This window comes from Lissotriton vulgaris, chromosome 8 (genome assembly GCF_964263255.1).
Source record: "Lissotriton vulgaris chromosome 8, aLisVul1.2, whole genome shotgun sequence".
Classification (NCBI taxonomy): Eukaryota; Metazoa; Chordata; class Amphibia; order Caudata; family Salamandridae; genus Lissotriton; species Lissotriton vulgaris.
Window position 1 is genome coordinate 1,111,892,588 of NC_141696.1, and position 12,351 is coordinate 1,111,904,938.

A 12,351-nucleotide genomic window follows, 5' to 3' on the forward strand; every position below is an offset into this window, starting at 1 on the left:
AAAGATCATCTGCATAGAGTGCAATATGATGGACTTGTCTATGTACGTCAAGCCCTCGATATGCCCGCCCCAACCTAGCATGTGCCGCCAAGGGTTCCATCGCCAGGGCAAACAACAAAGGGGAGAGGGGACACCCCTGCCATGTACCCCTCTCCACTCTGCACGCCTCCAAGATCACTCCCCATGTTTTGATCCTATTAGTGGAGTCAGCGTACAAGAGAGCTATCCAATTCACGAAGTCGGGGCCAAGCCCCATCCTTCCCATCACATGGAACAGGTACGCTCACTCCACGCTGTCAAAGGCTTTTTCTATGTCTACTGCAAAGATCAGAGCAGTGTCAGCGCTGTAAGAATCCGTCAGTGCTGTAAGAATCCACCTCCAATAGATGCAAGACTCTTCGAATATTGAGCGCTGTGTTTCTGGTGGGGATGAACCCGTATTGGCCAGCATGTATGAGAGTGGTCATGTGGGGGAGCAACCGGGTGGCCAGGATACCGCTTAGTATTTTATAATTGAGATTGAGCATGGATATAGGGCGATATGCCGTTTTATCCCATGCATGCTTGCCCGGCTTTAGTAGAATAATAATGATCGCCTCTCTAGTGGAGACAGGTAATCTGCCAAGCATCTTGGCATAGTTATATAATTGTGTGAGTTGGGGAGCAAGTAGGTCAATGTAAGCAAGGTAAAATTCTATTGGAAGGCCATCCGTGCCTGGGGTTTTGTTACGGGCCATACTTTTGATGGCACCACGCACCTCCCGTACTTCGATCCCCCAACCCAACAAAGTTGCCGCATCTTCATCCAGCAAAGGCAGTTCAACCTCTCGTGTGAACTCCTGCGGTTCATCCTCTGAGAGGGTTAGCCGGCTTCGATAGAGCTCAGAGTAATAGCCGAAGAATAAATCCTTGATCCCCTGTTGGTCATATCTAGCTACACCCATCTGGTGTCAGAGTTCCAGTATTACTGATCCTCGCCTAGCCGTATTCGCCAACCAAGCGAGGAGGGCTCCTGACGTATCCCTTTCAGAATGTGCCCATGTGATGTAGGTCTTAGCAGCGCAGACTTTCCACGTGAGCTGCCACTGCCTCCCTTGCCTCTAGCAACTCTGGGTGCTTGCCCGGATTCTCAGGTCGATCCTTCTCCAGGGCGTGCAACCGCTTATCGACACGCTGAATATCCTGAAGGAAAACCTTCCTGACCCCAGCCAGTTCAGATATACACTGCCCTCAAATCACTGCTATACAGGCATCCCATTCCACATTTGTGGACGTGGCTGTTCCCTTGTTAGCCTGGAAATATTCAGTGATAGCTGTTCAAATAGTGGTGCGGAAAACCTGGTCATCTATTGCCTCCGTTCGCAAGCGCCAGGTGGGGATCTTGGGGCATGCACGTGACGATTGCAACTGAGTCAGAGAGCACCCTAGTGATGAATTTGCTGCTGCTAATCCGCTCATGGACATTGGGTGAGCATAGGATGGCATCGACAAGGACATGTAACTCATGAAGGGCTGAGAAGAAGGAGTAATCCTGGGCTAAAGGTTGCTGCACCTGCCACGTATCTATTAATCCCCATTTCTGTTGCCAGTTACAGCGTGACTCTGCCAGCTTGTGGGCAAGTGCATTAGGGAGTGGGGCCTGGGAGCGGTCTAGGGTGACTTCAGTGGTGCAATTGAAATCGCCCACCAGTAGTAGTGACCCTGTGAGGGTGGTTGCCAACCTTCGTGACAATAAGGAGAAGAAGGCCGGCTGATCCGCATTAGGCACGTACATGGTACCCAGGGTAAGGTCCATACCGTCTAGTTTCCCCGTTAATACCACAAATCTGCCCCCTGGGTCAATCACCTGTGTTGTGCATTGGAACGGGACCCCAGCCCTTATCCATATCAGTACCCCTCTCGCAAAGGCAGAGTATGAGGGTGTAGTAAACCTGACCCCTCCAGCAACGCTGCCGCGCCTTCTCCTCTTGTGCCAGGAGGTGAGTTTCTTGAAGGAATGCAATCTGAATGCATCTGCGTACCAGATAGGAGTGTATCTTGTGGCGCCTGACCATAGAGTGCATACTCCTCACATTCCACGAGAGACAGGCCAAACCTAATGGGGGTCCCATTGCAGAAAGGTACACATACATTTCTTTAAAATTCCCTCGCCATGACACACCTGGATCAGCCCTGTTGCTGCTTATGTTGTTTTGAAAGTCTGCGGGAGGACTAGATCGAGGGATAGATTGAGGGGAGTTGTAAGAGGGAAAATAAGGCGAAGCACAGGGGAAGAGAGTGTCCTGGTGCTACGGCAGGGGAGGCATAGGAGTTACGGGTCGGTGGTCTTGATTGGTGAAGTTTAGACGTGTAAGCGCTTGGGTAGTGACAGTCGGGTGAGTTTCCTATGGAATTTGGTGACAGAGCAGTAGGAGTCCTATGGCCATTCAAGAGCCAACATTGGATCAGGTGTGGGTGTGCTTCTGGTAAATGTATGGTGTCAGGGGTAGGAGATTGGAAGGGTGTGGAATGGTTAGGAATCCTGGGGTGAAGTAGAACCCAGTTGTAACGTTTAGCTTCAGGCAAGCACACAACAGATATTGACAATATAAAACCTGTACCAGAGTCTATAGTAACATGTAAATGCATACACTACAGGGTCAGTACCAGATGAAGGTTGGTTGCATAGTATACATACACATAGATATACATAAATATGCATACCATGCTTATAACTATATACATATATATCAACTTGCATTTCTTACGTGACTAGTCCGCAAACATAAAGTGCTCAGATCACTTCGTAAGGCCAACTCAAAAAGGCAAACCCTGAGTGGTAGAGTGGGTTGCATCTGTCAGAGCCTAAAAGAAGGCGAGTATACTGTCAAAAACTCAAGCTAGAGTGGTTACGGGGGCTTAACCCTGCCAGGATACATGTAGAACGGAAGACCTCATGGCACGATGATTGAGCCTGGCTGCCACAGATCCCAGTACCACAGAGCCTTGTTCACCTATCATTGGTCACTGTTCATTAAGCATTGTTCACTGTTCATTGTTCACTTTTCAGTGCTCACTGCCTTCAGTTCCACAGAGCACTGATCAACAAACACTGATCATTGTTCGTAGTTCAGTTGTTCATTAAGCATTGTTCAATGTGAGTGTTTCACAGATCAACATTTCACCATTTGATGATCATTGTAGATGGAGCTTTCTGGTGTGGATAGTCAGGTGAACAATGCGGACGGAACAGAGGAGTTCAGGAATTTCTTCAGTTCATTTGGGTCAGTGAATATCAAGGTTTTCCCATTGACGACAATTCGAGTTTCGAAGATCAGGCAAATCCGTATTGAATGTTTTGAACCTTCAGAGAAGCCTTTCCTGATTGTGACCGTGTCCTTTGAATAGTCCTGCGCAATGTTCATTTTTGAGCCACTGCAGGTCGATTGTTGAGTTTTTCTCCCGTGGGTAAGTATGACTTCTGTGTGATGAAATCTACACAGTTTAAAAATCATGGCTCTGGGTTGCGCATTGGGAGGAGTGGTGAGCAGGTTTCGCCTTGAGACATGGTGAGCTCATTCTATCTGGAAGTCTCGATCGAACGTGATGCCCAGGGTGCGAGGTAATCAAGCTTCCAGAAACTCCACACACGAGTTTGCGCCGTCCTCCGCATTTTCTGGTAATCCAAAGATGCGCAGATTTCCTCGCAATTCCGATCCTCCAACTCTGAAATATCTTTCATGAGTGATTTGATTTTGTTGGCGGTCGGGTCTACTCTGATCTTTTCATGTGTGGCGGTGTCTTCCAATGAGCCAGTTCTTGTTTCTGCTTCTGAAAACCTTCCTGACATGTTCTGAAAATAGTTTCTATGGGCTTGAATGTCATGATGCATTGCATCTGTACTCCCTTTTGTCTCTTGAGCCAGATCGTGTAATGCGCTGAGGCGCTGGAGTATTATTTCTAGGCAAACCCCGGAGTCTTGTTTGGCTTTGACTGGAAGGGGAGGTTCCACCTTTTATTGTTTTAGGGAAGATTTTTTCTCTTTGTTGTCTTTGGAGTCCTTACCCCTGTGGTCCGCCACCTTAGTGTCACTAGGAGATATCACCTGCTGGAGATGGAGCGTCGGTATTAGAATCTTGTTTTCTTTTTCTTTAGGTATCTAGATGTGGTTACAGCAACCTCCACTTAATCATAGGCGGAGCGGGTGTCGTTTGATGAGCTGGATAGCTGGCTTTCTTTGTAGCTCAGCTGTAATTGGCTGAGTGTGGCTGAGTGATGGTGAGCAGGGTTTTGCAATACTTAGTGGAATAAAATGGCAGGTCAAAGAAGGATGATTTGTGAGTGGCTGATGATCTTGATAAAGGCTGAATGACAAGGAAATCAAAACAAATTAAAATGACACTCATGTGAATGAGTGAAAGTTAATACTTTTAAATAAAAATTCAATTTTCAAAATATTTTGAACTTATTATAACTTTTAAATCTGGTTCTGTATAATGTTATGGCATAGACACAAAATAATTAAATAATGAAGGTTCACAGCTCTTTATATGATAGTCAGGGAGGAACAAAGAACAGTGTAGCCATAATATTCTTTAACTAATAGTTTCTCATGTTATGTTACAATTTATTTGCAAAGTGCTCATATGCAGATACTTCTTAGAGCTTTAGGAAGACACAACCTTAAACCCTAAGGGGTACTGGCGAAAAGGCCAGAAGATACTTATTAAAAAGCTAGGTTTTTAAGTGGCATCTAAAACAGAGTAAATTCATCTCTGCCTCAAAACTCAAAGGGAGACAGTTCTATGGATTGGCTGCTGCTGAAGAAAAAGCACGGCCTCCATAAGTGGCCACTCTATATCTAGTGTTTGCAAACAATAATTGGTTTGCTTATTTGAGGGAGTGGGATGGTTGATAGAAGCAATATTCATTAGCCAGAAAGGAGGGTGATTTAAGGTGTAGGGCCTTTTGGACAATTGTAGGGCCCTAAAGGCTAACCAAAATTGAATGGGAAGCCAGTGTAGAGATAGCAGTACTTGTGGCATATGCAATCTTTTGGCAGTTTTGTAGCATTTGTGCTGCAGTATTCTGAGCAAGTTGATGTAACATTTTTAGGGGAGATCCAAAGTAGACTGACTTATGGTAGACAAGACAAGATTGAATGATCGTGTTCACTACTGGTATACAGAAAGAAGGCTCAATAAATGGAAGAATCTTTTTTTAAAAGCAAAGGTGGAATAGACAGGTGTGGGCCATATTTAAGTCTTGGGCTTCCAGGGACAGGGTACTGTCCAACAGAATTCCTACGTTCCACACCACTGTGTAATATCTGTGGGGCCAACCATTATACCTGGACGTAGGTTCAGGTCCCATTCCATTAGAAGGTAGACGTAATTACGTTTTCGTGGTTTTTACTTTCATCTTCAGAAAGTGGACAGCCTTCCATCGCCTAACATTGGTGAGAGCTTTCATTAAAGGTTTCATCTTTTGGTTTAGAAATTGTTGGATTCCAGATCGTTTAAAGATAATTGAATTTAAATTAGGAAGGTTTTTATGATTGTGTCTTTTATATCAATATCAAAAGTGTTGCATTCACCAAATCTCGTATCTGCCTTGCATACAAAGCTTGAGCTACTACATAATTGTTTGCCTTTCTAAGGATAGTGTAAGTTCTCCCAACTGTTAAAACGTAACCTCTAAATTCATTTTTTGAAAGTCTTTTGCAATGAAGATCCTTCTTGAATTTATTTGGAACATCCTCCATTATAGTTTCTTTACAAAGTTGCCTTTCCTTGTAATGGTGTGATTTTTAATTGTTCATTAGTTCTTTTCTTAGTGTATTTTTCTTTACCATTTCACTCATCCTTAATTGACCAACCTCTCCTTTCTAGGAAAATCCTTTCCTTTTTCTATGTGTGGCTTATCTATTTTCTGTTCATGGCCACGGTGCTGGAATTTCCACCTGTCAGGAACGTGCCATTATAAAAGGGGTGTACTAACAGCCTAACATTTCTTTAAAATGGCACATTCTTAATACAAAGTTTTCAAGGTATTTAATTTATGTATCCTCCTTGTTCATCCTTATTTAATTTGTGCTCATTTATGCATGTTTATTTATATATGTTTTGTGATGTGAAATAAATGCTGCAACAGGGGTATTTCTGCATTTACTGGACAATTATGTATTTGTTAACTGATAAATATGTGCTCATACCTAGCTACTTGATGGATTTTCATATAAAATGTAGCCATATATGATACTTCACTACACTAAGATGAAAACATTGCATTGTAGTACAATCACATGTACTTCTGTCGTTGTGTAAGCCTCAATGGAAAACCCTGTCTCTTTAAAAAAAAAAAAAATCTTTATTGATTTTTTTTAATATAGGGCACTTGTATTTTAGCTTTGGAATTTAAATCAATCATCCATAGCCCTTAGTCATACAATAACTTTAAAAGAAGGACACATTTCCCCCCAAACAACAGGTACAATTTGGTGCATAGAAAAGAGAACGGAATTAAAGAGTGATATAGCTAATTATTGCACCACTTCCCCAGACATTTGATCGACTACTTTGGGGGGCATGGAGAGAGGCATAGATGTTTTTGCTTAGTGAAATACTATCAATAGAGTCTATTGTGTAGTACATTTGTGTTATAGTACATGTTAGTTGCTCCCTAGCCAATACATACCCCAGTCTAATAAACCAGAGGATGATGGGTGGGCCTCTCGTCTTCCAAAATAGGGCTACAGGTTGCCTTGCTACTCCCAGCATGTGGGAGTTTAAGACCCAGTTATGTGAGTTAAACCCCTCAAGAAGCACTGAGGTCAGAGCCAGGAACACAGTCATCGGATCTGTCAGAATGAATTGTAAATCCTACCACCTCTTTGATGTGGCTTACGACTTCCTTCTAGAATATCTGGTGCCAGTGGGGGACCATCAAACATGGATAAAGATTCTACTGTCGTCTCTGCACTACCCAAAAAGTTCTTATGCAGTTGAGAAGATGCAATTTAAGCACACTGGGGTCATGCACCATTGGCACATTTAATTGTATGTGGAGTCCAAGTGAGAGATGTAGCTGTATGCCTTAGAAGTGTCTGACCAGAGGGACTCCGGTACTTTGTAAGAGATTTCATTCTTCAAGTTACTTTTCCACCTACGCCTATGGAACCATGTCTGCCTTTAATCAGAGATGTAATGCTCAAATAGGTTGGTGATGAGGCCGCTGGTTCCCAATTAGAACTCATTAGCTTCTTAAAATTGGTACACTCTCACGGTTGCTGTTACTTTGGTATGGTGGGGAGCCTAGTGCTTAACTTGGCAATATTGGAGTCTGTTGGGTTCCTGGTTGGCTTACTGTGCTTTACATTGTATAAATATATTTATTTTCCCTCATTAAAAGATGTCTGCATTCCCCCTTTTTCTTCCGTGAATGCCAGTGTAGAATTAGGTTTACAATTGATCTGAGTGTGTAGTGATGTGAAGGACCTGAGGCCCCCCTCTCAGCTACTTGGTGCCAAACCTCAAACACAGTTTTAACTGGAGTTGCCAGGTATGTGTTTAGGGTATGCTGCGCCCTCCCCAACCAAGTGAGATCCCAAGGGGGGGTCCTACTGTCACTCAGTCCATAAAGAGCCCTTTTTCTCATTTTCACTAACTGTCCTCCATAAGATCATGATCCTCCTAACACGCTCTTGACATCTGCAACAAGATAAGAAGAGTCTGCGGCAACTTTGCACCCCAACTGGACATTTCCACCCTGGCAGCCCTCCGACACAATGAGGAAAACACACCAGAAACAGTTCTGATCTGCCGGACCACCATCCCCTCTATGAAACCGCCACCACCATGTGCACAATCCACCCAGGAGCCCTTACAAATCCCTTTCCACATGTCACTTTCTCCAAAGGGCTCAGGCCAATCTGCACTGCCTCACCCCATTCCTCAATGACTCCCTCACCACGGTTACCTTCCCAGACACCTGGAAGCACACCACCATCCTTCCGCTGCTGAAAAAGTCCTACAGAAGAACTGAATACACCAATAAACTACAGACCCATCTTCCTGCTACTCTACGCAGCAAAAGTCTTGGCAACAAAAGACCAGCAGAACACTTAAACAACAAGAACCTCCTAAACACTTCTCAGTCAAGATTCTACTGACATCTGCCTCATCATGGACTACGGCCTGGGTCTCATCCTCCTCGACTTCTTCACTGTGTTTGACACCGGATCCTCATCCAATGCCTCCAAGAATCAGAAACTCACAAAGCAGCTCGCTCTCAATGGAGCAGGTCTTTCTTCACAGGAAGCATGAAGGAGGTCAGCCTATCTCCCTACACCTCTGAACCTTCCAACCTGATGTGCAGCATCCCCCACGGATCTTCTTTCAGCATAGAACTCTTCAACAACATGACCCCGCTTGTGAGAAAGGTCAGAACACATGATTTCAAAATCAGCTCTTACGCCGATGAAAAACAGCACATCCTCTCCTTTTCCAAGAAAACCCCTGAGATCCAAGAAAAGTTAATTGACTGTATATCACACATTACCATCTGGATGAAATCAAAATGCCTGAAGCTAAACTCAGACAAGACGAAGGTGGTACTCTTCAGATGATACACCAGACTCTGGTCCTCAACCTAGTGGCCATTCGAACTGGGACCAACACCCACCCTGTGCAGCCATTGCAGGAGCCTAGGTTTCACACTTGCCAACCATATATCTATGTCCAGCCAGCTTAACTCAATCACGTCCTCCTGCGTTCACATCCTCAAGATCCTCAAAACGGGTCTTCAAGTTGAATCCTTTCAATTCTTGTCGAACCGTCACTCTAGACCTAATCACCAGCAAGCTAGATTGCGAGAATTCACTCTCCATAGAAATATCCACCCTTCTTACCAAAAGGCTAGAGATCACTCAAAATGCAGCGTTCAGATTTACCCTTAATTGTCCACCACCACCCACATATCCAATAATCTCAAATACCTTCTCTGGCTCCTAATCCACAAGCACACCCTTTGCAAACTACTCACACAGACACATATACTAAGCACTGCACAACGTAGGTCCCACTTACCAGAACAACTGCATCAGCTTTCACACCCTCACCAGACACTTTCACTCCGTCAACCTTCTGCTCCTATTTGTACCTCACTTCCAAAGAGCCAGAGCCGGCTGCTGCACCTTCACATACCTTCACATACACCTCTTTCACAGTCGAGACACCGGCTTAGTTCTAGAATTCTGAAAGAAACTGAAAGTGTGGCTCTTCCAATAGGTCCCATCTATGACTCCTCCACTTTCTCAAAAGGATGCACTCTCACCTGATATTTGCCCTATACATAACATTGCATCATATTGAAGCTACTGTGAAATACAACTCAGATATTATGGTTACTTGTAGGTTTGGGGGCCCACAAGAACCTGTTTGGGTACCTTCCAGCTCCATACGGTCCCACCACTTAGTGCTTGGTCCCACTCCTGTCCTTTAAGCACCCCATAGCCTCGAAATTAAGGCCACCGCAATGCTCCAAAGATCGTGACTGTCCTGAAGCCCACTAGACTCCACCACCCTCAAGACTTCTTTTACTATCGGAAGATCAGACTTTCTTATTAAATCAGTAGTTTAAAACAAGGAATGGCAGTTCAACGTGTACGTCTTGCCTTGAAAATGACTCAATAAGGGCACCATAAGACCATTTTTCGCTTGGCACACCTATCTCACCGTTTCTGGCTCAGTTCCCCCAGTCATTAGCAGCGTTTCCATGGGCAATCACAGTAACATGTTTAGAAATCTATTTACAGCCACAGTAACCATGTAAGATTTTCCATAAAACCAAATGCAAAGGTAACACAATCTGCTGTTTGTGCCAAATTCCTACATTTCTTTCCAATTTCATGAAAATAGAATCCTATCTCTTAAAAACAGACCCTCAAGTAGTGATGAACGGCTACACAACAGAGACTACAACCAGCTATTGAAAATTATACTGCATGCTTAGTCCTTCCTCAAGCCTTTGTCTTGGATTTAGCAATGTGAATTCCAAGATATTTCCTTAGGCAACAGACATATAAAGTAACCAGGCATTGTTTTAATGCCTTATCTGTCCATGCAATGAAAACTTCATAATCCGCAAAGAGCAGAACCGGGATATCCAACTCCCAAACCTTGGATTATCTCACAGTGCCACCAGGTCTGATGATTGTCAGTGTTTTCATTTATTATTCCTTTTCTGCAGTGGTCTGATACACGTGTGCCTTCACCACACTAATTAGAAAATTTAAATAAATAAAAATGAATACACTTCTTGTAAGGGTATCCATATGGTATTGATAATGCCTAAAACTCTTTTCTTGCCGAGGAAAACAAGTCCTCTTCCAAAATCCATGTATACATTTTAGTTCTGTTTATATTTCTGTATGTTGGTTTTGGAATGAATATATATGCACCTATTACAAAAATATACACTCATAGAAGCTTTTTGTGTGATTTACTTGTTGTTTTAAGATTGTCATTAATTAATAAGAGCGATATGGTGTTTTTAAAACTAGGATGCTGTGATTAACCTGAAGTCAGTACAAGAAGTGGGTAATCAGCTGGGCTTTGAGTGGACAATCGTAGCCAATGAGTTGGGATTCAGTAGAGCTGAGGTGAGGCAGTTTCAAACCGCGTCAGAGGAAAAGAAGATCCAAGCGCAGAAAATGCTGGAATGCTGGTATGTAGCACTGAGAATTAACATTTTCAGAGATAATTGTATTATTCCCTACCAATATCTGGTCCATTTGCATTCGGTTGACTATACAATTTATTGCACCTTCATAATCCTTCTCTATCACTGGTAGAACATTTATTTATTCAAGAAAAAATATCTCTTCATTCACGTTTTTGTTTCAACTGTTAAATATAGAAGGAATTTGCTAGGACAGAATGTCTGCTTCCAGTAATTGTCTTTTGCCTGGATATGAATGAATTGTTGGCAGCAACATTTTCTAAGGAATACAGGCATGCCGTAAATAATGTTAGGGACACGCAATGCGGCATGACAAAGCCTAAAGTGAACCCTTAGAAATGTTTCTGGCACAGATATTATCTTTTAATAAATCCTGGCGGGATGCATACAGCACACATTACATGACTACACATAATAATAGTTCAGATTGGTGGGCAGGTCTATTGCCACACATACCACAATGCCAATCCTTGCAACCACCTGCACCACATGGCGGCACACCGTGGCAAGTCTTGGCAGTGATAAAAGCTAAAGTAACATGAGAAGCCGGGCACAAGTCCTTCCTGTCACAATGAAATAACAAGCATTGGCATAGCCAATAGGTCTCCACTTTGGGACCTTACACATGTTTTGTTATCCAGCACAATATCCTTGGTGCAACAACATAAAGTGTTGCATGGCTAAACACTTATAAGGTCCCAAAGGCGAGACCTATTGGCTATGCCAATGCTTGTTTTGAGTGAGTGGCTCATGCAGGTATGCCACTGTGAGGTAGAGATGCTGCAAGTATTTATACAGGAGCCCCTGTGACATTGCTCCTCTTCAAAATGTATCTTGGGTCTGGTGTAATACTTCTAGCCCCTATTCCCGTCTTCACGCACCCAATGCATCCTTATGTGTCCCAAGTACAGCTGGGATTGACACTCCTATTACCCCTGCTCTCCAGTGACACTTTACCTGTCATGGGTGGTGGTGGACATGGTGGTGGTGGTGGATGTTGTGTGGTGGATGTGGTGGTAGTGGACGTGGTGGTGGTTGCGGACATGGGGCTGGTGGACGTGGTGGTGGTGGTGAACATGGTCGTGGTGGTGGATGTGGTGGTGGTTGTGGTAAACATGGTGGTGGACGTGGACATGGTGGTGGATGTGGTGGTGGACCTGGTGGTGGTGGTGGATATGGTGGTGGTAGACGTGTTGGTGGTGGATGTGGTGGTGGTGGTGGACATGGTGGTGGTGGAGGTGGTGGTAATGGTGGACATTGTGGTAGTGCTGGATGTGGTGGTGGTGGACGTGGTGGTGGTGGACATGGTGGTGGTGGATTTGTTAGTGGTGGTGGATGTGGTGGTGGTGGTGAACGTGGTGGTGGTGGAAGTGTTGGTGGTGGTGAACGTGTTGGAGGAGGTGGACGTGGTGGTGGTGCATGTGGTGGTGGTGGATGTGGTGGTGGACATGGTAGTGGTGGACGTGATGGTGGTTGATGTGGTGATGGTGGTGGATATGGTGGTGGTGGTGGACGTGGTGGATGTGGGGGTGGTGGAGGATGTGGTGGTGGAGAGCATGGTGGTGGATGTGGTGGTGGTGGATGTGGTGGTGGTGGACATGGTGGTGGTGGATGTGGTGGTGGTGGACATGG

At 44.4% G+C, this 12,351-nt stretch overlaps 1 protein-coding gene across 1 annotated transcript in view; it reads left to right on the top strand.

Moving 5' to 3' along the window:
• The window catches only part of LOC147698332 (uncharacterized), a 126,211-nt gene that overhangs the window by 89,407 nt on the left and 24,453 nt on the right, over nt 1–12,351 (top strand). The window contains exon 3 of the mRNA XM_086933426.1: nt 10,541–10,704. Coding sequence (XP_086789552.1) covers nt 10,541–10,704 — 164 coding nt within the window. The remainder of the gene's footprint in view (nt 1–10,540; nt 10,705–12,351) is intronic.